The following is a 27,385-nucleotide window of genomic DNA, read 5'->3' on the forward strand; positions in this document are numbered from 1 at the left end:
TTGGGGGAACGGCAAATTGTGCGGAGGGTGTGGAGAGTCTGCAGAAGGATCTAGATAGGCTGGGCGAATGGGCCAGGAAATGGCAAATGGAATTTAATGTTGGCAAGTGTGAGGTGGTCCAATTTGGTAGGAATAATGGTAGGAAGGACTATTACTTACGTGGCGAAAAACTGCAGCAGGCGACGGTGCAGAGGGACCTCGGGGTCCTTGTGCATGAGTCGCAAAAACCCAGCTTGCAGGTGCAGCATGTGGTCAGGAAGGCGAATGGGATGCTGGCCTTCATAGCGAGGGGGATTGAATATAAAAGTAGGGAGGTCTTGCTGCAGCTGTATAGGGCATTGGTGAGGCCGCAGCTGGAGTACTGTGTGCAGTTTTGGGCGCCGCACCTGCGCAAAGATATTTTGGCCTTGGAGGGAGTGCAGAGGAGGTTTACTAGGCTGATACCGGAGCTCAGGGGCTTGAGCTATGAGGAGAGGCTGAATAAACTAGGCTTGTACTCGTTAGAGTCTAGAAGAATGAGGGGAGATCTCATTGAGACGTATAAGATGATGAATGGGATGGATAGGATATAGGTGGAGAGACTCTTCCCGCTCAAAAAAGACAGTAGGACTAGGGGGCACAGCCTCAAGATAAAGGGGGGGCGGTTTAGAACGGAGTTAAGGAGGAACTTCTTCACTCAAAGGGTGGTGAATCTCTGGAATTCTCTGCCCGTTGAAGTGGTGGAGGCTGCCTCGCTAAATATTTTTAAGACGCGGGTTGATGGGTTTTTGATAAGAGAGGGGATTAAGGGTTACGAGGAGAGGGCGGGAAAGTGGAACTGAGCCACGACAGATCAGCCATGATCTTATTGAATGGCGGGGCAGGCTTGAAGGGCTAGATGGCCTACTCCTGCTCCTATTTCTTATGTTCTTATGTTCTTGTTCAAAGGTAACCTCCAGAATGTTAACGGTGAGATACTGAGTGATAGTGCTTTGAATGTCAAGAGGAGATGGTTAGATTCTCCCTTATTGTTACATAAGAACATAAGAAATAGGAGCAGGAGTAGGCCATCTAGCCCTTCGAGCCTGCCCCACCATTCAATAAGATCATGGCTGATCTGTCGTGACTCAGTTCCACATTCCCGCCCTCTCCCCATAACCCTTAATCCCCTCGCTTATCAAAAACCCATCAACCCGCGTCTTAAAAATATTTAGCACAATACCAGCTGATATTAATATTGGATAAGTCAGATCCTGGATGAAACCTGGCTTGATAGATCCTGCTTTGTTTTCTTTTAGAAACCGTGAAGGGATATTACTGAACAAATTCACAAGAATTTAGTGATTAACTTTTAACATAAAGCATAAAACATTTATTAAAGAAGGAAAATAAACAATATTACACCAGACCAAAAGGTTGGAAAGGCCTCTATACAAATACAAGAAAATAACTCAAACTCACACCATTCCTTTTGTCCCAGGAATACCCTTACAGACATAAAAATCAGTGAAGATTTACCGCAACAAAGAAATATATTTTCCTAATATCCTTGTGACATACAGTGAAACAGGTTTGTGTGTGTGTGGGGTGGGCATAAATATTTAATTAAACTGAAAATAGTTGGCCTGGAAGGTTAGAAACATCGAAAGGGAGCAGGTGTGAAAGCAAGCATGCTGAAGTGGAGGTGAACAAAGCTAATATGGGATACCAGTAAGCAGCATGAATATAAATTTACATTAGGAGATAAGTGGATATATCAAAGTGTATCTCTGTATTTTAAAAGGAAAATTTACAACTGGCAAAGATCATAAATGAGTAAAGCAAAACATGAAGTTTATTTTTACCCTAAAGTAGCAATCTCAAAAACAACATGAAAGATTTTTATATTGTGGAAAGGGGATGTTCAAAGGAGTTTAAGAACAACAAATTATATATATAAGAGAAAAAAATGTTTAAAGAGAAAATAAAGTTTATTTATTAGTCATAAGTAAGCCTTGCATTAACATTGCAATGAAGTTACTATTAATTCCCCTAATCGCCACAATCTGGCGCCTGTTTGGATCAATGCACCTATCAGCTCGTCTTGATAGACTGTGGAAGGAAACCAGAATACCCAGAGGAAACCCACACAGACACAGGGAGAACATTCAAACTCCACACAGATAGTGACTTAAGCTGAGAATCGAACCTGGGTCTCTGGCACTATGAGGCAGCAGTGCCAACCACTGTACCACCATGTCACCCTTGGAATGGAAGCTGTATAGGTAGGAATGGCCATGGCAGACTAAAGAACATAAGAACATAAGAAATAGGAGCAGGAGTAGGCCATCTTGCCCTTCGAGCCTGCCCCACCATTCAATAAGATCATGGCTGATCTGTCGTGGCTCAGTTCCACTTTCCCACCCTCTCCCCATAACCCTTAATCCCCTCTCTTATCAAAAACCCATCAACCCGCGTCTTAAAAATATTTAGCGAGGCAGCCTCCACCACTTCAACGGGCAGACAATTCCAGAGATTCACCACCCTTTGAGTGAAGAAGTTCCTCCTCAACTCCGTTCTAAACCGCCCCCCCTTTATCTTGAGGCTGTGCCCCCTAGTCCTACTGTCTTTTTTGAGCGGGAAGAGTCTCTCCACCTCTATCCCATCCATCCCATTCATCATCTTATACATCTCAATAAGATCTCCCCTCATTCTTCTAAACTCTAACGAGTACAAGCCTAGTTTATTCAGCCTCTCCTCATAGCTCAACCCCTTCAAGCTTAGAGAAAGATGTGAAAGAACCAGAGTGAATCCTAATCACCCACACAGGGAAAAGTGTTTTGTTTGTGAGGTTTTAATACAAGTCGTGGATTTTCAATAGTGAATGACAGGGAAACAGCCAGTAAAATTCTTCTCCTAGGGCAGCAGTGGATCCTAAAGTCCTTTACAACCAATTATGTTCTTCTGAAATGTAATTATAATAATGTAGGAAACTGGGCTAGAAAATTTGCACATGATTGCACAGTGGTTAGCACTCTTCCCTCACAGTGCCAGGCACCCAGGTTCGATTCCTCGCTTGGGTCACTGTCTGTGCGATGTCTGCATGTTCTCTTCATCGGTTTATATGATTTCCTTTGGGTGCTCTAGTTTCCTTCCATAGTCCAAAATACATGCTGGTTAGATGCATTGACCATGCCAAATGTACCCAAACAGGTGTCGGAGGGTGGTGACTAGGGGATTTTCACAGTAACTTTGTTGCAGTGTTAATATAAGCCTACTTATAAAACTAATACATGGACTTTAAACACAGCAATCTCCCACAAGCAGCTCGTGTGAAAATAACCAGATAATCAGCTTTCCTGTTCAAAAATGCTACAGGAACTGTTATGTCAGGATGTTCCTCTTCAAAATAGCACATTGGAAATTCTCTCAGCTCACTGAGAGAGCAGTGAGTGCTTTGGTTTAAACTTGCACCTGCAAAACGGCACCGTTGACAGTGCAGCATTCCCTCAGTATTGCTTTCACTTACATACAGCCTGGGTTTTGTACCAAAGTCTCTGGACTGGGACTGAAACCACAATTTCTGACTCTCATTGTCCATGGCTGACAGAAAATTAAACCTCACACTCATGTCGTACCTTTCATACCTGCAGGCTGTCTGTCCCAAAATAGATCACAGTTGGTGAATTTGCCTGGATACTTTATGATGCATTATTATGCAGCCCAGATAGGGGCCATTCTGGTTCTTTTGCAAGCGAACTTAAATCTGCATCTTGTGGTTACTGACCCTCTGCCAATGGAAACAGTTTCTCCTTATTTGGTCTCTCAAAATCCTTCAAGATTTTGGAAACATTTATCAAAATCTCCTATTAATCTTCTATGCTCTAAGGAGATAAATTCTAGCTTCTCCTGTACCTCCACATCCATTCTGGTGAGTATTCACTGTACATTCTCCAAAAGTTACATTCTTCTGAAATTGTGGTGCTTGGCCAATCCACCTAACCCACGCATATCTGGACTGTGGGAGGGAACCAGATCACTCATAGGAAACCCTTGCAGCCACAGGGGGAATTTGTAAACTCCAGTCACCCAAGGCTGGAATTGAACCTGGGTCCCAGATGCTGTGAAGCAGCACTGCTGACCACCATGTCGCCCAATCCATCTAGTTTGATCTCAATATCTCCCCTGTTTATGTGTATCGGGTTTGAGTACAGTAAAAAGTCTGACAACACTATGAGGAGAGACTGAGGGATTTGGGGTTGTTTTCACTGGAAAGAAGGCGGCTAAGAGGGGATCTTATAGAAACATATAAGATGATTAGAGGTTTAGATAGGGTGGATGGTGATAGCCTGTTTCCTCGGATGGAGAAATCTAGCACGAGGGGGCATGGCTTTAAATTAAGGGGGGGTAGTTATAGGACGGATGTCAGGGGTAGGTTCTTTACCCAGAGGGTGGTGAGGGACTGGAATGCCCTGCCTGCTGCAGTTGTAAATGCGCCTAGTTTGGGGGCGTTTAAGAGATTGGTGGATAGGTTTATGGACGAAAAAGGAGTGGTTTAGATTAGTGGGTCAATGTTTTTTTTTAAAAATAAGACTGGTCGGCGCAACATTGTGGGCCGAAGGGCCTGTTCCGCGCTGTAATGTTCTATGTTCTATGTTCTAACACTAGGTTTTAAGTCCAACCGATTTATTTGATAGTACACTCACTAGCTTTCGGGGTTAGTCCCTTCGTCAGGTGAATGGAGAGTTCTCCGAAAGCTAGTGAGGGTACTATCAAATAAATCGGTTGGACTTAAACCTGGTGTTGTCAGACTTTTTACTGTGTTTACCCCAGTCCAACGCCGGCATATCCATATCTGATTTGATCCCAATCTCTGTTGTCCTATGTGTATCTTATTTGATTTGATTTATTACTGTCACATGTACCTGTATAAGTGAAAAGTATTGTTTTTATAGTGCAAGAAACTGTATACCAATACATGTGACAATAATAAATCAAATCAATCTGATCCCAGTGTCTATTCCAGTCTTTGTGTACCTGGTTTGATCCCAGCCCCGTCTATCTATATTTTTAATTCATTACACGGCCTTTATTGCCCATCTTTAGTTGCCCTTGGGGGGCAGTTGAGAGTTAGAACATAGAACATTACAGCGCAGAACAGGCCCTTCGGCCCACGATGTTGCGCCGACCAGTTAAAAAACAATGATCCTCTAACCTAAACCAATCCCTTTCCATCCATAAATCTATCCACGGATCTCTTAAACGCCCCCAAACTAGGCGCATTTACAACTGCAGCAGGCAGGGCATTCCAATCCCTCACCACCCTCTGGGTAAAGAACCTACCCCTGACATCCGTCCTATAACTACCCCCCCTTAATTTAAAGCCATGCCCCCTCGTGCTAGCTTTCTCCATCCTAGGAAAAAGGCTATCACTGTCCACCCTATCCAAACCTCTAATCATCTTATATGTTTCAATAAGATCCCCTCTTAGCCGCCTTCTTTCTAACGAAAACAACCCCAAATCCCTCAGTCTCTCCTCATAGGACCTCCCCTCCATACCAGGCAACATCCTGGTAAACCTCCTCTGCACCCTCTCCAAAGCCTCCACATCCTTCCTATAATGTGGGGACCAGAACTGCACACAGTACTCCAAGTGCGGCCGCACCAGAGTTGTGTACAGTTGCAACATGACGCTGCGACTCCTAAATTCAATCCCCCTACCAATAAACGCCAAGACACCGTATGCCTTCTTAACAACCTTATCTACTTGATTCCCAACTTTCAGGGATCTATGTACACATACACCTAGATCCCTCTGTTCATCCACACTATTCAGAGTCCTCCCGTTAGCCCTATACTCGACACATCTGTTATTCCTACCAAAGTGAATTACCTCACACTTCTCCGCATTAAACTCCATCCGCCACCTCTCAGCCCAGCTCTGCAACCTGTCCAAGTCTCCCTGCAAACTATGACACCCTTCCTCACTATCTACCACACCTCCGACTTTGGCGTCATCAGCAAATTTACTAATCCACCCAACTATACCCTCATCCAGATCATTAATAAAAATTACAAACAGCAGTGGCCCCAAAACAGATCCCTGAGGCACACCACTCGTAACTGAACTCCATGACGAATACTTACCATCAACCACCACCCTCTGTCTCCTATCTGCTAGCCAATTCCTGATCCAATTACTGAGATTACCCCCAATCCCATACATCTGCATTTTCTGCAGAAGCCTTCCATGGTGAACCTTATCAAACGCCTTACTAAAATCCATATATACCACATCAACTGCCTTACCCCCATCCACCTCTTTGGTCACTTTCTCAAAAAAACCACATTGCTATAGATCTGGAGTCAAATGCAGACCAGATCGGGTAAGGAGGGCAGATTTCCTTCCCTAAAGGGCATTAAGTGAACCAGATGGGTTTTCCAACATTTGTTTCATCATTTGACTCTTAATTCCAGATTTCATTACTTGAATTCAAGTTCCATCTTCTTCTGTAATGGAAATGGAATGATGTGGGCATGCCGGCGTTGGACTGGCATAAACACAGTAAAAACTCTGACAACACCAGGTTTTAGTCCTGGTGAAAAACCTGGTGTTGTCAGACTTTTTACTATGGAAATGGAACCCAGATCCCTGAGCACTAGCTGAGTTTCTGGGTTAACAATCCATTGCCAACACCACCAGGCCATCCCTACTGACCATTTAAGTTGTTGTTGAGACTGGCCTCTGTTGAACGTCATAGGGGGTGATTTTCCAACGTGCTGACGTCACGGCCGGACAGGCAGCGTCCGTCTGCGTGCTGTCACGTGTCAGGGGGTCCCCCTAATGAGCAATAGCCAGGATCCCCCCTGCGCTGGCGCAGTGCTGAGAGGTGCGCATGCGCAGCGAAGTCTTGTGGCCGGACGGTTGGCGGGTGAGGCGGCAGCGGCGCGTGGCCGGGGAGAGGGGCCGGCTTCACCGCGGGGCTGGGCCGGGGAGAGGGGCCGGCTTCACCGCGGGGCCGGGCCGGGGAGAGGGGCCGGCTTCACCGCGGGGCTGGGCCGGGGAGAGGGAGAGGCCGGCTTCACCGCGGGGCTGGGCCGGGGAGAGGGAGAGGCCGGCTTCACCGCGGGGCCGGGCCGGGGAGAGGGAGAGGCCGGCTTCACCGCGGGGCCGGGCCAGGGAGAGAGGGAGAGGCCGGCTTCACCGCAGGGCTGGGCCGGGGAGAGGGGCCGGCTTCACCGCGGAGCCGGGCCAGGGAGAGAGGGGCCGGCTTCACCGCGGGGCCAGGCCCGGGAGAGGGAGAGGCCGGCTTCACCGCGGAGCCGGGCCGGCTCCTCTGCGGGGCCGGGGAGAGGGGCCGGCTTCACCGCGGGGCCGGGCCGGGGAGAGGGGCCGGCTTCACCGCGGGGCCAGGCCAGGGAGAGAGGGGCCGGCTTCACCGCGGGGCTGGGCCGGGGAGTGGGGCCGCCTTTACCGGGGAGCAGGGAGGCCTGCTTCGGGGCGGGCCTCTCCCCTCACCGCGCCTGTTCGGCTGGACTGAGGGAGAATTTAGCCGGGTCAATGTACCCTAACCAGCAGCACCCGGAGGACACGTATGCAGTCACGAGGGGGGGAGGGGGAATCTGCCAACTCCGCACAGTCACCCAAGCCAGGAATTGAAGCTGGCTCCCGGGTGCTGATGCAGCAGTGCTAACCGCTGTGCTGCCCATTGGAGAAGTAGGGGTGTGGGGTAAATAACTCCATTGTGGTGGGAGGAAGATGCAAATAAGCTGCCCATTATGTGGGGGTGAAGGGGTAAATCAACCCCATAGAAGTAAACTGTCCACGCTGTGAGGCGGTGGGGATAAATAAAATGTCCATTGTGGGGAAGGGGTACAAAACGTGACTGGGGGAAGAAGGTGGGAAATAAACTGTCCGTTGTAAATAACTCCATTGTGGAGTAAGGGCTAAAGAAGGGATGCTGTGAGAGATGTGGGGTCTATGTATTGTGACAATTGTGTATGTGTAAAAGGAGGGTTGTCGAGGTGGTGAATGGGCTTATATCCATTCTATAAGTTTGTTTGGTCTTAACTAGCCATGGCCACTGGCTATACAGAGAGCAATTTTTGGCCTCCTGGGATCCTTCCATTCTAAACAAGTATATTAAATTGAGGAGGTCTACATTTCCATCCCTTTTCTGAGCAGCTGATATTGAATGTTAAAATGTCGTTGCTAAAATGGGGAGCAGCATCAGTGGGCTTCATGGCCTCATCTTTGCCATATGATATTATAAATTCACTTCAGTATTTTTTGACACAGTTAAGGAGTATAGATCTTTGAGAGTTGGAGCATGATAAGTGAATGGATTGGTGTGATACTAAGCCATAGTGGGACTGGTAGGGGCACTGCCAATGAGCCTTGATAATCGAGCGGCGGATGAAAAAAAAATCAGGCAGTGTTCCATAAATCTTATTTTTACATCGGTGCAACTTGTTTCGTTCAGAAACGGCCAGAGCTCTTGAGTTTCCGGAAGCTCATCTGGAATTTCTTTTCTCGATGAGATATAATGGGTTTAGTTAAAAGCTACACAGTTTGCGACTTCTTGGATTTTTGTTTTGCCTTTCTTGTCTGATGGAAAAAGTTTCCTCTTTATAGTGTCTCCACTAAAACACAAGGACCATGGATGACCACCTAGATTTCACCACTGGAGATGCTGGGGCATCTAACACCTTTCCGACACAGTGCTCCTCTTTGCGTAAGAATGGATTTGTGGTTCTGAAAGGGCGCCCCTGTAAGATTGTTGAAATGTCCACATCCAAGACTGGCAAGCATGGGCATGCCAAGGTGTGTAGTCATCATTAATGTTCTGAATGTTGTAAGCTGTGCACTAGTTAGAACTTGAATGAATTAATTTTTTTTGTTGAAATTTTCCTCTCCACCTTGCCCACCCTTTTTGGGAATCGGTGCACTTTGCTTGGATCCAGTTTTGAAGTTACCGCACTCAAATGGTCTCTTAGTGTGAAAGTAAATGATCTTTAATTGGAGGAACAGCTCTGCATTGCCTGATCTTTCAGAGGTGTGTATTTGAAGTGCAAGATCTCTGGATAATGGCCCTTGTTTTTCTTCTTTAACCTGAAGAATTGAGGCCAGTTGGATAGCTCAAGAATTGAATCTGCCCGTGTGACCATTGGTTGGACATCTGATTCGTCAGAATGGGGTTCTTGTTGTATTTTTCAAGTACTCCTCCATCTGCAAAGACAAGAAAAAATAACTTGGTTTGAACAGGATAATTTGGGCATATTACTTTAAATGACTGAGTTTAATCATTGCATTTTGATCAGAAGTGTTGAGATATTTGCGGTGTTCTCATGATCAGGACAAAATAAAGTGAACAGCTCTTGAGGGGCCACTTTGGAGGTGACTGAGTTGCAAAGTGGAACCTGACTTGAATCTCTCAATTATTGTAAATGTAGTGATCATTGTTTTTGTGTGAATTGTATGGAAAGAAATAAAATGGGCTGGTGTGTGACTGGAATCACATGTAGCTTGTTGGCTCTAGCATGTTAAATGTGCTGAGTAGCACATCAAATGGTACAGCATCAAATGTTGCATGATGTATTTCCCATTGTATTTCTTCCCAGGTTCACATGGTTGGTCTTGATATATTCACATCAAAGAAATATGAAGATATCTGCCCCTCTACCCACAACGTTGAAGTCCCTAATATCAAGAGAAATGAATATCAGGTAATTGACTGAAAAATTAGCACTTTTTTATTTGTTCATGCGATGAACATGTTGCTGACTGGACCAGTATTTGTTGCCCATCTAATTGTCTGAAGTGGTTTGCCAGGCCATTTCAGAGAGCACTTAAGAGTCAACCACGTTGCTGTGGGTTTGGAGTCACATGTTGGCAAGACTGGGTAAGGACAGCAGGTTTTCCTAAAGGACGTTAGGAAGATTACAACAATTGACAATGGGTTTCATGTGGTCGTCATTAGACTTTTAATTGCAGATTTTTTTCCCTGAAATCCAAATTTCACCATTTGCCATGGTGGGATTCAAATCCTGGTCTCTGGATTACTTGTCCAGTGACACTAATACTACATCAGTACCTTTTGTCATTCTATCCAGATAGTGCAACTTTTTCCAAAAAGAGCAGTCCACAGGATGCTGCCTGGTCATACGGAGCCATGTTTAGTCACTCTTGCTCTTGAATTTTTTTTATTCATTCGTGGGACATGGGTGTCGCTGGCTGGCCAGCATTTATTCCCACCCCTAATTGATGGTCAACTGTCCTCAGACAATCATATTGCTGTGGCTCTGGAGTCACATGTAGGCTAGACCAGATAAATACGGCAGATTTCCTTCCTTGAAAGACATTAGTGAACAGGTGGGTTTTTCCAACAATCGACAATGCTATCACGGTCATCGGAGGACTCTTAATTCCAGATATTTTCTATTAAATTCCACCATCTGCTGTATTGGCATTTGAACATAAGAACATAAGAACATAAGAAATAGGAGCAGGAGTAGGCCATCTAGCCCTTCGAGCCTGCCCCGCCATTCAATAAGATCATGGCTGATCTGTCGTGGCTCAGTTCCACTTTCCCGCCCTCTCCCCATAGCCCTCAATCCCTTCTCTTATCAAAAACCCATCAACCCGCTTCTTAAAAATATTTAGCGAGGCAGCCTCCACCACTTCAACGGGCAGAGAATTCCAGAGATTCACCACCCTTTGAGTGAAGAAGTTCCTCCTCAACTCCGTTCTAAACCGCCTCCCCTTTATCTTGAGGCTGTGCCCCCTAGTCCTACTGTCTTTTTTGAGCGGGAAGAGTCTCTCCACCTCTATCCTATCCATCCCATTCATCATCTTATACGTCTCAATGAGATCTCCCCTCATTCTTCTAAACTCTAACGAGTACAAGCCTAGTTTATTCAGCCTCTCCTCATAGCTCAATCCCCTCAACTCCGGTATCAGCCTAGTAAACCTCCTCTGCACTCCCTCCAGGGCCAAAATATCCTTGCGCAGGTGCGGCGCCCAAAACTGCACACAGTACTCCAGCTGCGGCCTCACCAATGCCCTATACAGCTGCAGCAAGACCTCCCTACTTTTATATTCAATCCCCCTCGCTATGAAGGCCAGCATCCCATTCGCCTTCCTGACCACCTGCTGCACCTGCAAGCTGGGTTTTTGCGACTCATGCACAAGGACCCCGAGGTCCCTCTGCACCGTCGCCTGCTGCAGTTTTTCGCCACGTAAGTAATAGTCCTTCCTACCATTCTTCCTACCAAAGTGGACCACCTCACACTTGCCAACATTAAATTCCATTTGCCATTTCCTGGCCCATTCGCCCAGCCTATCTAGATCCTTCTGCAGACTCTCCACACCCTCCGCACAATTTGCCGTTCCCCCAATCTTGGTGTCATCAGCAAATTTCGACACCCTGCACTCGGTTCCCTCCTCCAGATCATCTATATAAATGGTAAATAGCTGAGGAACCCCAGTCCCTGGATCATTAGCTGAGTTTCTGGATTAATAGTCCAATGATAATATCATTAGGCCATTTCTCTATTTCTGTGTTATTACCTTTAAGAGAAGATGTACATTGTATTTATATTTATATTTACATTGTACAGCGGACATTTGAGGACATTACCAGGAATGGAGAATGTTGGGATTGGCTCCGATTGTTTTTTAAACAGGAAAGTGTCTAAATGGTGTGGAAAGGAAATACCTATTTCCTTTAGCACTGAGGTCCATGGATACAGATTTAAAGTAAAAGTAAGAAGAATTAGTGGGGAGTTGAGAATGTTTCCACCCCGATGGTGGGACTCACTGGCTACAGGGGGGGTAGGGGTGGGGTCCTCTGCATTTAAAACAAAGATACCTGAGTTTCTGTAACATACAGGAGTGTGAACCAAAAACTTGTACTTTTTTTCATCTAACACAAATTCAATGGGCTGAATGCTGGCATCCTCTACTGTACGTTTTCTATTTTTGTTACATTAAAATAGAAATGTTGGGAATTGAGTTGGGTGGAAATCAGATTGAAGTGACTTGGAGAGAGAAGTTTAGCTCATAAATAGTGCTTGTCATGTGTGAGAGGGAGGATAGGCAGGTGATAGTGAAGGGCTCAGACTGAAGGTTTGAGATGTCTGTTTTAATGCAAGGAGTGCTGTGAACAAGGTGGCTGAGCTTAGAGCGTGGATCACTACTTGGAAATGTGATGTGGTGGCCATTACAGAGACTTGGATGACTCAGGGACAGGACTGGTTACTTCAAGTGTCAGGTTTCAGAAGGAACAGGGAGGGAGGCAAAAGAGGTGGGGGAGTGGCGCTGTTGATCAGAGTGTCACGGCTGCAGAAAAAATCAACCCCATGGAGAGATCGTCTATGGAGTCTCTGTGGATGTAGGTTAGGAACAGAAAGGGGTCAATAACTTTACTGGGTGTTTTCTATAGACTGCCCAATAGTAACAGGGATGTTGAGCAGATTGGGAAGCAGATCCTGGAAAGGTGTAATAATAACAAAGTTGTTGAGGGGAGATTTTAATTTCCCAAATATTGATTGGAGTCTCCCTAGGGCAAGGGGTTTAGATGGGGAGGAGTTTGTTAGATGTGTTCAGGAGGGTTTCTTGACACAGAATGTGAATAAGCCTGCAAGAGGAGAGGCTGTACTTGATTTGGTATTGGGAAATGAACCTGGTCACGTGTCAAATCTCTCAGTGGGAGAGCATTTTGGAGATGGTGATTATAATTCTATCTCCTTTACAGTAGCATTGGAGAGATATAGGATCAGACAACTTAGAGCGTTTAATTGGAGTAAAGGGACTTATGAGGCTATCAGGCAGGAAATTGGAAAGCAGTTTTCTCAGGGAAAGGTACGGAAGAAATTAGCAAATTTTCAGGGAGTATTTGTCTGGAGTTCTGCATAGCAACGTTCCAACGAGACAGGGAAGTTATGGTAGGTTACAGGAACCATGGTGTACAAAGGCTGTAATAAATCTAGTCAAGAAGAAAAGAAAAGCTTACAAAAGGTTCAAAGAGCTGGGTAATGTTAGAAATGTAGAAGAGCATATGGCTAATAGGAAGGATCTTAAGGAAATTAGGACAGCCAGAAGGGGTCATGAGAAGGTGTTGGCAGGCAGGATTAAGGAAAATCCCAAGACATTCTACAAGTATGTGAAGAGCAAGAGGATAAAACGTGAAAGAATAGGACCTATCAAATGTGACAGTGGGAAAGTTTGTGTGGAACTGGAAGAAATAGCAGAGGTACTTAATGAATACTTCAGTATTCACTATGGAAAATGATATTGGTGGTTGTAGTGCAGACTTGCAGCGGACTGAAAAGCTTGAGCATGTAGCTATTAAGAAAGAGGATGTGTTGGAGCTTTTGAAAAGCATCAAGTTAAATAAGTTGCCGGGATCAGATGGGATGTACCCCAGACTACTGAGGGAGGAGATTGCTGAGCCTCTGGCGATGATCTTTGCATCATCAATGGAGACGGGAGAGGTTCCGAAGGATTGCGGACGTTGTTCCTTCCTTTAGGAAAGGGAGTAGAGATGGCTCTGGAAATTATAGACCAGTGAGTCTAACCTCAGTGGTTGGTAAGTTGATGGAGAAGATCCTGAGACAGGATTTATGAACATTTGGAGAAGTATAGTATGATTAAGAATAGTCAGCATGGTTTTGTCAAGGCAGATCATGCCTTATGAGCCTGATTGAATTTTTTGAAGATGTGACTAAACACATTGAAGGAAGAGCAGTAGATGTAGTATCTATGGACTTCAGCAAGGCATTTGATAAGGTGCCCCGTGTAAAGCTTATTGAGAAAGTGAGGGGGAATGGGATCCAAGGGAACATTGCTTTGTGGATCCAGAACTGGCTTGCCCACAGAAGGCAAAGAGTGGTTATAGATGGGTCATATTCTGCATGGAGGTCAGTCACCAGTGGAGGGCCCCAGGGATCTTTTCTGGGATCCTTACTCTTTGTGGTGATTTTTTTATATAAAAGACCTGGATGAGGAAGTAGAGGGATGGGTTGGTAAGTTTGCTGATGATCAAGGTTGGAGGTATTGTGGATAGTGTGGAAGGATGTCAGAAGTTGCAGCGAGACATAGATAGGATGCAAGACTGGACAGAGAAGTGGCAGATGGAGTGCAACCCAGATAAGTGTGAAGTGGTTCATTTTGGCAGGTCAAATAGAATGGCAGAATATAATATTAATGGTAAGACTCTTGGCAGTGTGGAAGATTGGAAGGATCTTGGGGTCTGAGTTCATGGGATGCTCAAAGCAGCTGTGCAGGTTGAAGCTGTGGTTAAGGCAGCGTATGGTGTACTGGCCTTCATGAATCGAGGAATTGAGTTTAGGAGTCAAGAGATAATGTTGCAGCTATAATAAGACCCTGGTCAGACCCCACTTGGAGTACTGTGCTCAGTTCTGGTCACCTCATTGGAGGAAGGATGTGGAAGCCATAGAAAGGGTGCAGAGGAGATTTACAAGGATGTTGCCTGGATTGGGGAGCATGCCTTATGAGGATAGGTTGAGGGAGCTCTGCCTTTTCTCCTTGGAGAGATGAAGGATGAGGGGTGACCTGATAGAGGTGTATAAGGTATTGAGATTGAGTGGATAGTCAGGCTTTTTTCCAGGGCTGAAATGGTTGCCACAAGAGGACACAGGTTTAAGGTGCTGGGAAGTAGGTACAGTGGAAATGTCAGGGGTAAGTTTTTCACTCGGTGGGTGCATGGAATAGGCTGCCAGCAGCGATGGTGGAGGTGGATTCGATAGGGTCTTTGAAGAGACTTTTAGATAAGTACATGGAACTTAGTAAGATGGAGGATTATAGGTAAGCCTCGTAATCTGTTAGGTATGGATGTGTTTGGCACAAGTTTGTGGGCCGAAGGGCCTGTGTGCTGTAGTTTTTCTGTTTTTTCTATTTACAATTTGGTAATTAGATTTTTAAGCAGCTTCCATGTGATTTTTTTTTCACGTGTGGTGAGCTGCACCAATCATTGTGAAAGAGGTGCTGTGAACTCAGTGCTAAATACAAAAGACTTCAAATAGATGCAGTAACTCAAGACTGGACATCCAAGAGGCGCTGTGGGCCATCAACAGCAGCAAAACTGTACTCAACCACAATCTAACCTCATGGCCCATCATTTCTCCACTCGACCATTATTATCAAGCCAAGAGACCAACCCTGGTTGGATGAAGAGTGCAGGAGGGCATACCAGGAGCAACACCAGGCACACCTAAAAATGAGCTGTCAACCTGGTGAAAGTTTATTACACAAAGCCTATTCACTTGTCACCAGGTGGCTTACATTAATACTGCAATGAAGTTATTGTGAAAATCCTCTAGTTGTCACATTCTGGCACCTGTTTGGGTACCCTGAGGGAGAACTTAGCAGGGCCAATCCACCTAACCAGCACATCTTTCAGACTGGGAGGAAACCCATGCAGATGTGGGGTGAATGTGCAAATGCAACACAGTCACCCAAAATGGAAATCGAACCTGGGCCCCTGGCACCGAGGCAGCAATGCAAACCACTATGCCACAGTCAAGCAGGACTACTTGCATGTCAAACAGCAAGTGATAGAGCTTAGTGATCCCATAACTAATGGATCAAATCCAAGTTCTGCAGTACTGCCACACCCAGTCGTGAATGGTGGTGGACAATTAAACAACTCACTGGAGGAAGAGGCTTCACAGATATCCCCATCCGCAATGATGGAGGAGCCCAGCACATCAGTGCAAAAGATAAGGCTGAAACATTCGCAGCAATCTTTAGCCAGAAGTAACAAGTGGATGATGCATCTCGGCTTCCTCCAGTGGTCCCCCAGAACCTCAGATGCCAGTCTCCAGCCAATTTGATTCTCTGATATCAAGAAACAGTTGGATACTGCAAAGTCAATGAACGCTGATAACATTCCGGCAATAGTATTGAAGACTTGTGCTGCAGAACTTGTTGCACCCCTAGCCAAGTTCTTCCAATACAGTTATAACATTGGCATCTACTCCACAATGTGGAGAACTGTCCGGTGTGTACATAGCAGGACAAATCCATCCTGGCCAGTTGCAGCTCTTCAGTCTACTGTCAGTGGTAGATTGGTGCAAAAAGTGAAGTTGCATGGGATCAGAGGTGAGTTGGCAAGGTGCATATAGAATTGTCTCGGTCATGGAAGACAGAGGGTAGCAGTGGAAGGGCGTGTTTCTGATTGGAGGGCTGAGACAAGTGGCATTCCTCAGATGGTGCAACATCTCCCAAGAAGAGCGGTCCATAGGATAAATGATTTGGAGGAAAATATAATTGGTTCGATAATAAGTTTGCGGACGATGCAAAGGTTGGTGGATTTGCGGGTAGTGATGAGGACCATCAGGATATAGATCGGTTGGAGACTCGGACGGAAGGATGGCAGACAGAGTTTAATCCAGACAAATGTAAGGTAATGCATTTTGAAGGTCTAATACAGATAGGTGTACTGTAAATGGCAGAATCCTTAGGAGTATTGATAGACAAAGGGATCTGGGTATACAGGTACACAGGTCACAAAGAGACAATGCAAGTGGAGAAGATAGTCAAGAAGGCATATGACATGCTTGCCTCATCAGCTGGGGCATTGAGTTTAAAAATTGGCAAGTCATGTTGCAGCTTTATAGAACCTTAGTGAATATAGTGTTCAATTCTAGTCGTCACACTACCAGAAGGATGTGGAGGCTTTGGAGAGGGTACAGAAAAGATTTACCAGCATGTTGCCTGGTATGGAGGGCATTAGCTATGGGGAGAGGTTAGAGAAACTTGGTTTATTCTCAGTGGAGCGACAGAAGTTGAGGGGCGACCTGATAGAAGTCTCCCATTGAGGGGCATGGACAGAGTGGATGGTCAGAAGCTTTTTTCCCAGGTTGGAAGAGTCAATTGCTAGGGGGCATAGATTTAAAGTGTGAGTGGCAACGATTAAAGGAGATGTATGAGGCAAGTTTCTTAGAGGTTGGTGGGTGCCTGGAACTTGCTGCCAGGGAGGTAGTGGAAGCAGATATGATAGTGACTTTTAAGGGGCATCTTGACAAATACATGAATAGGATGGGAATAGAGGGATGTGGTCCCTGGAAAGGTAGGGGGTTTTAATTCAGTTGGGCAGCTGGGTCAGTGCAGGCTTGGAGGGCTGAAAGGCCTGTACCTGTGCTGTAATTTTCTTTGTTCTTTATTCAGATCATCAGTAAAGTGATGGAAGGGGTCATCGACAGTGCTATCAAGCAGCACCTGCTCAGTGACGCTCAGTTTGGGTTTCGCCAGAGTCACTCAGCTCCTGACCTCATTACAGCCTTGGTTCAAACATGGACAAAAAGAGCTGAATTCCAGAGGTGAGGTGAGAGTGACAGCCCTTGACATCAAGGCTGCATTCGACCGAGTGTGGTATCAAGGAGTCCTAGCAAAATCGGAATCAGTGGTATCGGGACAAATACTCCACTGCTTGGATTCGTACCTGGTACATTAGAAGATGATTGTGAAGGAACTTTGTCTCAGCTCCAGGATATCGCTGCAGGAATCCCTCGGTACTGTCATGGCCCAGCCACCTTCAGCTGCTTCATCAATGACCTTCCTTCTGTCATATGGTCATGGGGATGTTCACCGATGATTGCAATGTTGAGCACCATTCGCAACTCCTCGGATATTGAAGTAGTCCATGTTCAAATGCAACAAGATCTGGACAATATCCAGGCTTGAGCTGACAAGTGGCAAGTAGCATTCACACCATACAAATGCCAGGCAGTGACCACCAACACAGTGGTTAGCACTGCTGCCTCACAGGCGCCATGGTCGCGGGTTCGATTCCCTGCTTGGATCACTGTGTGGAGTTCTCACCGTGTCTGCGTGGGTTTGCTCTGGTTTCCTCCCACAGTCTAAAGATGTGAGTTAAGTGAATTGGCCATGCTAAATTGATCCTTCGTGTCAAGGGGACTAGCTAGGGTAAAAGCATGAAATTATGGGGATAGGCCTAGGTGGAATTGTGATTGGTGCAGAGTCGATGGGACGAATGGTGGCCTCCTGCACTGTAGGATTCTATTAGAGGAAACTCTAACCACAGCCCCGTGACATTCAGTGGTGTTATCATTAAATCTCCCACGGTCAACGTGAGGTTACCGTTGACCAGAAACTCAACTGGACTCTCCACACATCTCTTGACTCCCCATAGCCTGCCCATCATCTACAAGGCACAAGTCAGGAGTGTGATGGAATACTCCCCACCTGCCTAGGTAGGTGCAGTTCCAACAACACTCTCAAAGATTGACACCATTCAGGATAAAGCAGCCTGCTTGATTGGCACCACATTCACTCCCTCCATCACTGATGCTCAGTAGCAGCAGTGTGTACTATCTACAAGATGCACTGCAGCAATTCACCAAAGATCCTGAGACAGCACTTCCAGAACTCACGACTACTTCCATCTCGAAGGACAAGAGCAAGATATGTAGGAACACCACCACCTGTGAGTTCCCCTCTAAACCACTTGCCATCCTGATTTGAAAATAGCCATTCCTTCAGTGTTGCTGGGTCAAAATCCTGGAATTCCCTCCCTAATGACACTGGGTCAATTGTGAACTGCAGCAATTCAAGAAGGCAGCTCAGCACCACCACCTCAAGGGCAATTAGGGATGGACATTTCCCACAAATGAATTTTTAAAAAGCGCAAGAACAACTGAACATGGTTCAGCACGACCAGGTGGCATCCTTCTTGGACTGCTCTTCTTGGAAGATGTTGCATCATCTGGATAGAATGAGGAAAGGCAGTCATGTAGCGTTCTTGTCACTGAGTAAGTAATCCAGAGACCAAGGGTAATCCTCTTGAGACCATGGTTCGAATCCCACCACGACAGTGAAATTTGAATTCCAGGGGGAAAAATCTGCAATTAGAAGTCTAATGATGACCACATGAAACCTGTTTGTGTACAGTGGCTGGGATTACTGCACTGGAGTGATTTAGACTGGTATTTTTCCAGTTTTATGGGAGTTTGTAATTGCATTCTCTTTTTTTCAAATGTATCCAGTTGGAGTAACTTCTGACTGTTCCTTGCACACGTAATCCTTTAGCTGATTGATTTCAACTGGCCAGGCCAGATCTGGCGAAGTGGTGACCCAAGCTGTAATTTTTTTAAAAAATCTACATGGCTACCACAGTGGCAGATTAAGTTGCTGCAGAGTTGGCAATTGCAGGGAAGTAATTATTCAGTTGTGAAAATACAGAGAAATGTTCCAGTCATTACAGACCTCAAATCCTGAGGAAGGTTGGACTGATTTTGGGGGTGGGATGGGAGTCAGTGCATTGTGATGTTTGAATTCTAGCTTTTTAGATGAATCAGTGCTGTGCTCATTCTTGTTTTCAAGATTCGGTTTGCAGTTTGGTCACCTCGTTCTGGACAGCAGCAGGGACAACAAATTGGATTAGGCCCCTCTCAGCTGAGCTGGTTAAAATTGTTCACAGTAAGAAGTCTCAACACTACGTTAAAGTCCAACAGGTTTATTGGGTAGTAAACGCCACTAGCTTTTGGGGTTTGTCCATTCGTCGAGTGACTCACTTGATGAAGGGGCAAACCCCGAAAGCTAGTGGCGTTTAGTACCAGATAAACCTGTTGGACTTCAGTCGGGTGTTGTGAGACTTCTTACTGTGTTTACTCCAGTCCAACGCTGGCATCTCCATAAAATTGTTCGAACACACTCTTCAGTGAGTTGTGTTGCAAGTGGGTGCATGGGTGTTTTATCTGTGCTGTAGGGTAACAAATGTAGATTGAAACTTGGATAAGAATTTATTTAGTCAATGACATTGTAACTTTCCAGTGAAAGAGGGAGGAGGGGGTGACTGAAAGGACTGTGGAATGAGCAAATGGATGCTGTATGCAGTTTAATATGGGCTTTATAAGGCACTTCAGTTTGAGGGGAAAATTAAGTAATGTGTGTACTGAAACATCTAAAGGATTAAAGGAGCAGAGACCTTGACTGAGAATACATAATTTAGTTAGTAAAGGCCAATAGTATTAGGATTCAGGGATCAGAATACAAAAGCACTGTTTATGATACTAATCAGATCAGGATGTGTGATTTTGGGTGCTCAATTTATAGAAAGCATGCCAGATACCATGCACATTGTCGCTGATGCAGGGATGAGAAGCTAAAGAGCCTGCCTCCTGTGGTTTACCCCCAGATAGTTGCAACAAATCAATTTTTTTCTTAGTGTATCCGTGTGAGTGCATAGTTGTAGAGATCTTCTGAAAGTCAATCTAATGGTAGAGGTATACAAAGTCATGTCTTTCTCCAATGTATATAAGGACTGTGACAGAAGTGTCAAATGCAACAAAAGCTGAGGCATGTGGAATTCTGGGATTATTTATGTTGGGACAGAGAAGGCTAAAAGGAGATTATGTATAAAATGATGTGTGCTTTCCCTCTTGGATAGTTTCTAACACAAAATCCTTTGAGGGGAACTTTGGCAAGATTCCTCTGTGGAATTGTTAGAGAATGAAATGTTTTTTCACAGGTGGTGGTGGTTGAGGTAGAGGCTGTTCTTACAAGGGGAGAGTGAAATGAATTGCAAGAGAGATCACAAGATCTGGTTACTGTAGATCTTCAGATACTGGGCACAGTGTGCAGTTAATCTGAGGGCAATTGCACATGTACAATATATCAGAGACGATTGCAGTTAGATTTTTAAGAGGGCTAATGATTGCTGTGACGGCAAGAGGTTTCCTGGAGGAAACCAATCTACAAACGTGTTGAGAGAGATTCATGATGAGTGCCAGCTGTTTTAGGGGTGGCCCCTCTATTTCCCCCAGTATTCTGTCAATGCCTTTGTGTAGGGGTGGAATTGAATAAAGATCTGTGCTGTACAGATATCAATGGTCAGTTAAAAGCCTTGCAGCACATGTTCTATAGCAGCTTTGCATTAAAACTCAATTTTCTTTTCTCCAGTTGATTGGAATTACAGATGGCTACCTCTCTCTGATGACAGATAATGGTGAAATTCGTGAGGACCTGAAGTTAGCAGAAAGTGATTTGGGAAAGGAAATATTACAGAGATATGATGCTGGCGAAGATCTACTGGTAAGGAAACGTCAATGTGTATTTGTGTCTGATCAATTCTGAGCAGAGACAGTAAAAACAAAACTGTCTCGGGCCTTTCACAGTCAGGAATGACATTTATCAAAGGAACAGTAAATGCAGAATGAGAAGCCACCAAGTCAACAGCTTTCTTCACATTCTAGCTTAAATTTAACTTCTCAATTATTTAGATGTGTGAAAAGGAAAATAATCCAGCATTCTTGCACTTGATTTGTTGCTATCAATCCCTTCTGTGTGTGGACTGGCTTGTGTTTGTTAAATAGCAGAGCTCTTTGTCCAAACTTGCTTCTGAGAAAATGGCCACCTGATGAAGTGCTGGCCTGTGGGTGATTTGGTTAGCAATGAATCGGTACTTAGAGGTACAAAATTGGTGAGGGGAAAGGGCCCTGTCCGTCCGTCCGTTGTCTCTACCCACCCTCCCTTGTCTGTGTCTCTCTGGCTGCCTCTCTTGCTCCCCTGAGCCTGGACCTCTTCCTGAAAGTCTGCAGGGGCTGGGCATGGTCCACTGCTTTCTGCGCAGAAGAATTTCACATACTAACAATCTTTTGAGAGAATAACTCTTATCTCCATCTTCAGCAGTTAACCATACAAATAAGGAGCAAATGTAGACTTTCTGGTCCCTTGAGCCTGCCCCCCCCGCCCCCAATTTAATGACGTCACGACTGACCTCTGAGTGTTCCGGGTTCTCCGTCTAACCCATTAACCTTTTGATTCCCTTGCCAAGCAAGAATATATCTACTTCCGTCTTAAAAATGTTCACTGACCGACCTTCGTCTTCTGAGGCAGAGTTGCAAAGTCACACAACCCTCTGAGGGGGAAGAGAATTCTCTACTATTGTATAAGAATGACCCCTAATTTTAAACTGTGTGCCCACCACCACCACCACCACCCCCCACCCACCCAAACCCTGAGCTCACTTAGAAGAGGAAACCATTCCACATTCACCTTGGCAATACTATTCAGGATCTTGTGCTTCAATCAAGGCATCTCTCATTCTTCTAAACTGCAAGGGGGGGGAGGTTGGAAAGTCTTTCCAACTTATCTTAAGACAGCCAATTAATTCCAGGTATCGATCTAGTAAACCTCCTCTCAACTGCCTCCAATTTATTTACATCCTTCTTTAAGGAGACCAAAACTGCACACAGTATTCAAGATGTGATCTTTTCAATGTCCTATATAACTGAAGCATAACATCCTTTTTATGTTCAATTCCTCTCATAATAAAAAGTAACATTTCATTTGCTGTCTTCATTCTGCACCTGCATATTAACTTTTGTGACTCGTGCACAAAAATTCTAAATTTCTCTGCACTTCATATTCTACAATCATTCTCCATTGTAATACCCTGCTTTTTTTATTCTTCCTGCCAAAGTGAACAACTTTATATTTACCCACATACTCCATCTCCCAGATATTTGGCCACTCATTCAACAGATGTCATCTTCACAATATATTTTCCTATCTATCTTTGTAATGTTAGCAAATTTAGCTACCATGCCTTCACTCCCCTCAGTCATTAATGTAAATTGTAAGAAGCTGCGGACCTTTTACATACCTCTGCGGGGACTCCTTATCTCATCCTGCCAAGCAGACCCATTTATGCATATTCTTGTTTCTGCCTGCCAATCTTCAATCCCCCCACTATTCATGGCATGTTCCTCCTTCAGTGAACTCTAGTAAATTGGTTAAACCCAATTTTCCTTTCATAAAACCATGCTGACTCTTCCCAATTAGCTTGTTTTTTGAAATTCCCAGCTATACTTTCTCCAAGATGTTGAGCTAACTGGCCTGAATTTACTTTCTTCCACTCTGATGGAATCTTTCCAAAATTTAATGAAGCTTAAAGTTAGCACTGACTCATCCACCTCTAGACACATCTTTTATGCCCCAGAGACATGAGTCGACAGCTCCATCAGTTTGCTCAGTAATGCTTCTCGAGTGATTGTAATTTCATCGCGTTTACCTCTCCACATCCAGCTCTTACTGGAATGTTTCTTCTGTATTGTGGATACAGCAACAAAATATGTTAATTTCACCCACCATTTCCTTATCTATTAACTCCTCATTCTTGCTCTCCAGAGGACTATCACTCCTTTACTTTTTCCCTGTTTAAATGCCCATAGAGTCTTTTGCCATCCGTTTTTACACTCCTCACTAACTTCCTTTTGGACTCTTAATTTCTTTCTCCGATTTAAACTTCTAGTCATTCTCTGCTCTTCTTTATATTTTGACCAATTACCTGACCTGCCACTCTGCTTTGTTGTTTTCCAGATATTTGATGCTTTTCTTAACTACTTTAATTGTGCAAGTTGGCTCCTCCCTTTAGAATTTTTCTTGGGCTTCCCTCTCACCCAGCAGCTTGGGTCTCTGATGGTGGCAGCTTTGCCATCAAAACACAGCAGTAAATGCCCCGGAGTGCAGGTGACATTGAACCACAAATGGTGACACATTGGAAAAACAGGCTCTAAAGAATAAATGACTTCAAAGCACAGTGACATTAAGTGGGGTGATTTACAGTGAGTATTTAACTGTGCTTATTGGCTGGATTGACCAATTCTGCTACAATTACGCAGGGAGATGCAGGTGGGAAATCCTGCTGCTGATCTTAATTGGAGTTGTATTTGGTCACAGCCGAGCATGGAACTAGAGTTTTGTCACCAAGGTTCTTTTTATTCTCCCTGTCAACTTTTGATATCCTATGTACTTGGATGCTTCCTGCTTGTTATGGTGCATTCCGAAAGCAAGACCTTGAATACACTGGCAATGCATAATGTGGCTCCTGAATGAGACTATTTATTCTGAACGCTGTGTTTAACCCTGGGAATTTAAGGTTGCACAGGTTGCAAACCTCATTGTGAATCTTTGAAATTGTTATCAAGTGTTAGAATTAAGAAATGAATGTTGTAGTTAAAGGAGATTAGTACTGTCTCCAATTATCCCTCTGAATTTATATTGTGCGGTGAGGGTGAAAATCAACAAATATTGGAATGGTCTATTCCTATTTATAATGTTCTATGAAACCTGATCCTGGTCTATGACTTGTTTTGCTGATGGTTTGTTTTCCCTGTGTTTCTAGGTCACGGTTCTGTACGCAATGAACGAAGAGGCAGCCATTGCCATCAAGCCAATGACCAAACAATAAACGGGAATCAAGACACTTGACTGCTTGGGCCAAAACCTTGGATTGTAATTAGGTTAACTATCGCCAAAGTAATGGCTTTCACATCATGACCTCATTTTGTTAGAATTTTTTTCCAGATGGCACCAGACCAGACTTGACTTAACTGCCTAATCAGCTGGCCAGTCATTGTTGTGGGCTGATTGGCCTTGTACTAAATCATGGGTGTTGGTGCTCCCAAATAAAAGTATGGTGATGTGATGTTTGCCGCCACTGGTCCTGTTTTGTTAATAGAACTGGCCTATAGAGTGAATTCTAAAAACTGCCTGCCCAGTGTTTAGTTTGATGCCCATCCTCGTTGCATCTTCCGTGCACCTAAACTAACTGTATTACCTCTGTTATACTCTGGCCAACTTTTAAAAGCAATTGCTGGCTTCTCGAGTTGTAAAGGTCTGCTAATACAATGTCTGCACTTGTCCTGGGTAGATGGAGAGCATTTTTCAAATGTTGCATTCATAAAGATGGCCGATTATATGAACCTATGTACTGGGTGTGTTATGCTGCGAAATTTCACTTGAGGCCTTTGTTATGACTGAGAATTATAATATTCACTCACTTTTATTGTATTTATCATGCAAAGGAATTAAAATGAGGGAGGCATTTCCTGGTACTTGTCTTTCCGAGGTATATTTGGTGTTGGATTTGTCAGGCATGTGATGAATTGTTGCCACAGCTGCAGTGATTTTATTAGTAATGAGGGTCATGGTGATGATAGAGGAAAGCTTTTCGTTACTTGCCTGTAACTGTAATATTCACCATTCTCCCTCCCACACCAAACTGGATTAGACGATCAAGTTCAAACCATAAGAGTAGTGTAGTTTTAAAGGGAAAAAAATGCTTATGTTATATTTTAACTTGGTGCAGAATGCATTATATAGAAGTTTTCAAGAGCCTTGTTTTTGCAGTGTAATCTGCAGTGCAACCTGCCCCCCCCCACCCAACCCTACCTCTGTGGAGGTGCTACTAGGTTCCATCTTTCCTGGCTGCTGGTAGCTCTTTAGTTACTATCATTTATGCTGTCTGCTTCATGAGCTTTCTGAAAAAATGAAAAATGTATGCTTTGTGTCTGATCACTCGATTGCTGGGTGTTCCGCTTCAAATATCATAACATGAATACTCAGTGGGTTGGTGTGTATCCATGTACATAAAATAACAGGCAATGGTTTGCATTGTCTTTGCTTTAGAATTAAAACTGTTATCCAGGGTTTATGCAACTTTTTGAATGTCACTTGCTATTGGTGCAGAACTGGTTTCTTTGGCTGTAGTTCTACTGCTTTACAGCGGGCTGTGTGAAATTTGAGGACATTTGCTTTCACAGACTTTAAGCAGGGAGCAAATTTGGTCCTTTCCTTCCTGGGGACCTAAGTTCACATTTGACTCACATTTATGTGGGTGAAAGTTCCTTCTTGTGCAACAAGTTGAGGCTGATAAGGAGGGAGTGGAAAGGATCTCTTCTCCATTCTGAGTTTCAGCTTCCAGCATCAAGATGCTGATGCTAAATGGACTGAATTTTTCGGGGGATGGTGTGAGGAAACCTGAACATAGAGTAGTACGTATCGAAGCAAGTCACCTGTTCTGGCTGATAGAGCTACCACTTCATTTAAATCCCTTGCTCAGCACAGTGCATGCTTTAAGTGTTTTAACTTTGTTTTGAAGTTCCTTTTGACTATCAGTGCTCTCTGGTCACTGATGCTCTTGGAAAGTTTCTCTTTGCTTGCTTTCTCCTAACTCCTTGTTAATTTGAGCACCTCCTAAATTATTCAACCCCTCCCCCCTGCCGCCTTCTCCCAGCCTTGTAATCCCAGCTTCTCTGGTGTGGTGGGAAGTGTAAATAGAAATGTTTTAATTCAGTCCCAAACAGAGGTCCTCTCCTTTTTCTGGCATCTGCATGGATCCTTGTTGTTTGGAGCTTATAGAAATACAGTAGATAGTGCTTCAGTAAGCATGATTGGAGTCATTTTCCACCTCATGGTGCATTGAGCTGGAAATAGATGCACAAAAGATCTTAATTTGATTTCAAAAGACTTAAATCAGCGTGTATAATTCAAACAGTTGAAATGCAGTTATCCAATTTATTTTAAGCTAGTGTTCTACCAGACATGTTTTTTGGGACTGTCTGTATCTGTACATATGATGAACCTATTACTAGGTTTTGCAATGCAATTAAGCTCATTTCACTTTACAAATCAAACTTATCCGTAATACAGGCACGTAAATATAACCAGGAAACAGACATCTACAAATAGAGTATTTCCTTCACAGTGAAAGTGTATTCCTTCAAGGTTCTTAGCTATTTGATGTTGTATTGAACTCTCCTTTAAACTGGGTATTGGCATCCTTACCTGTGTAATGTAAAAGCAGGTAGGTCAGGCTTTTATTTTATCCTGGATATTTTTGTTTTTAACAACTAATAAGGGCTCAGAGAAAACTGTATTAAAAGCTGTTTCATGTGAATGCCTGTAGCACCATTTACAAAGGAATGATGCTAATGCAAATATGAGTTTTGCACAAAATCTGTAAACTTCAATTAAAACATGTTCAGAGAAATCTGCTCTCCTGATTAGTAATTTGTTTTTATTTCTCCAATTCGTTTCTGTCTGGGTGGCATACCCAGCCACTAATCATGCTACGTAGAGTTTCAACACAGAACAAGGCGCAGTCAGCCTGTGCTGCATTTTGTTGGTCATCTGAGGTAGCACTGCAATATGTGCCTGGTCTCTAGAGGAAGGGAGGAGGAAATTGGATACGATTTCTCGCTTGTAACTGTTGTAAATTGGTTCTGCTAAAAATATGCATTCTGACCAGATTAGAAACTAGAAGCAGGAGTAGGCCATTCAGCCCTTTAAACCTGCTCTGCCATTCATCTTGATCATTGAATTCAATATCCTGAGCACCACCACCACTACCCCCCCACCTTCCCTCCCATATTCTTTTAGCCTCAAGAGCTATAAGTAATTTCTTGAAATCATGTTTTGGCTTCAACTACATTCTGTGGTAGTGAATGCCGCATATTCACCACCCTCTGGTTTAAAAGTCAACCACATTGCTGTGGAGCTGGATATCGTATATTAGACTCATCATTGATTTTTTTTTTCCCTCCAGCAGTTTAAGATGGTTAAGAATTGTGGAATGAAATTGCAGATGGAAATCAGTCA

The 27,385-nt window shown here is 44.3% G+C and overlaps 1 protein-coding gene across 1 annotated transcript; it reads left to right on the top strand.

Annotated features, from left to right (window-relative positions):
* Positions 1 to 6,808: 6,808 nt before the first annotated feature.
* LOC145341173 (eukaryotic translation initiation factor 5A-1-like) lies at positions 6,809 to 26,782 on the top strand. Its single transcript, XM_080186093.1, has 5 exons — positions 6,809 to 6,890; positions 8,594 to 8,782; positions 9,580 to 9,684; positions 20,903 to 21,034; positions 24,129 to 26,782. The coding sequence occupies exons 2-5, from the start codon at positions 8,618 to 8,620 to the stop codon at positions 24,192 to 24,194; spliced, it is 468 nt and encodes a 155-aa protein (XP_080042219.1). The 5' UTR covers positions 6,809 to 6,890; positions 8,594 to 8,617; the 3' UTR covers positions 24,195 to 26,782.
* The last annotated feature ends 603 nt before the right edge of the window (positions 26,783 to 27,385 follow it).

Source organism: Carcharhinus amblyrhynchos, chromosome 3 (genome assembly GCF_965287045.1).
Source record: "Carcharhinus amblyrhynchos chromosome 3, sCarAmb.v2.hapA, whole genome shotgun sequence".
In the NCBI taxonomy this organism is placed as follows: Eukaryota; Metazoa; Chordata; class Chondrichthyes; order Carcharhiniformes; family Carcharhinidae; genus Carcharhinus; species Carcharhinus amblyrhynchos.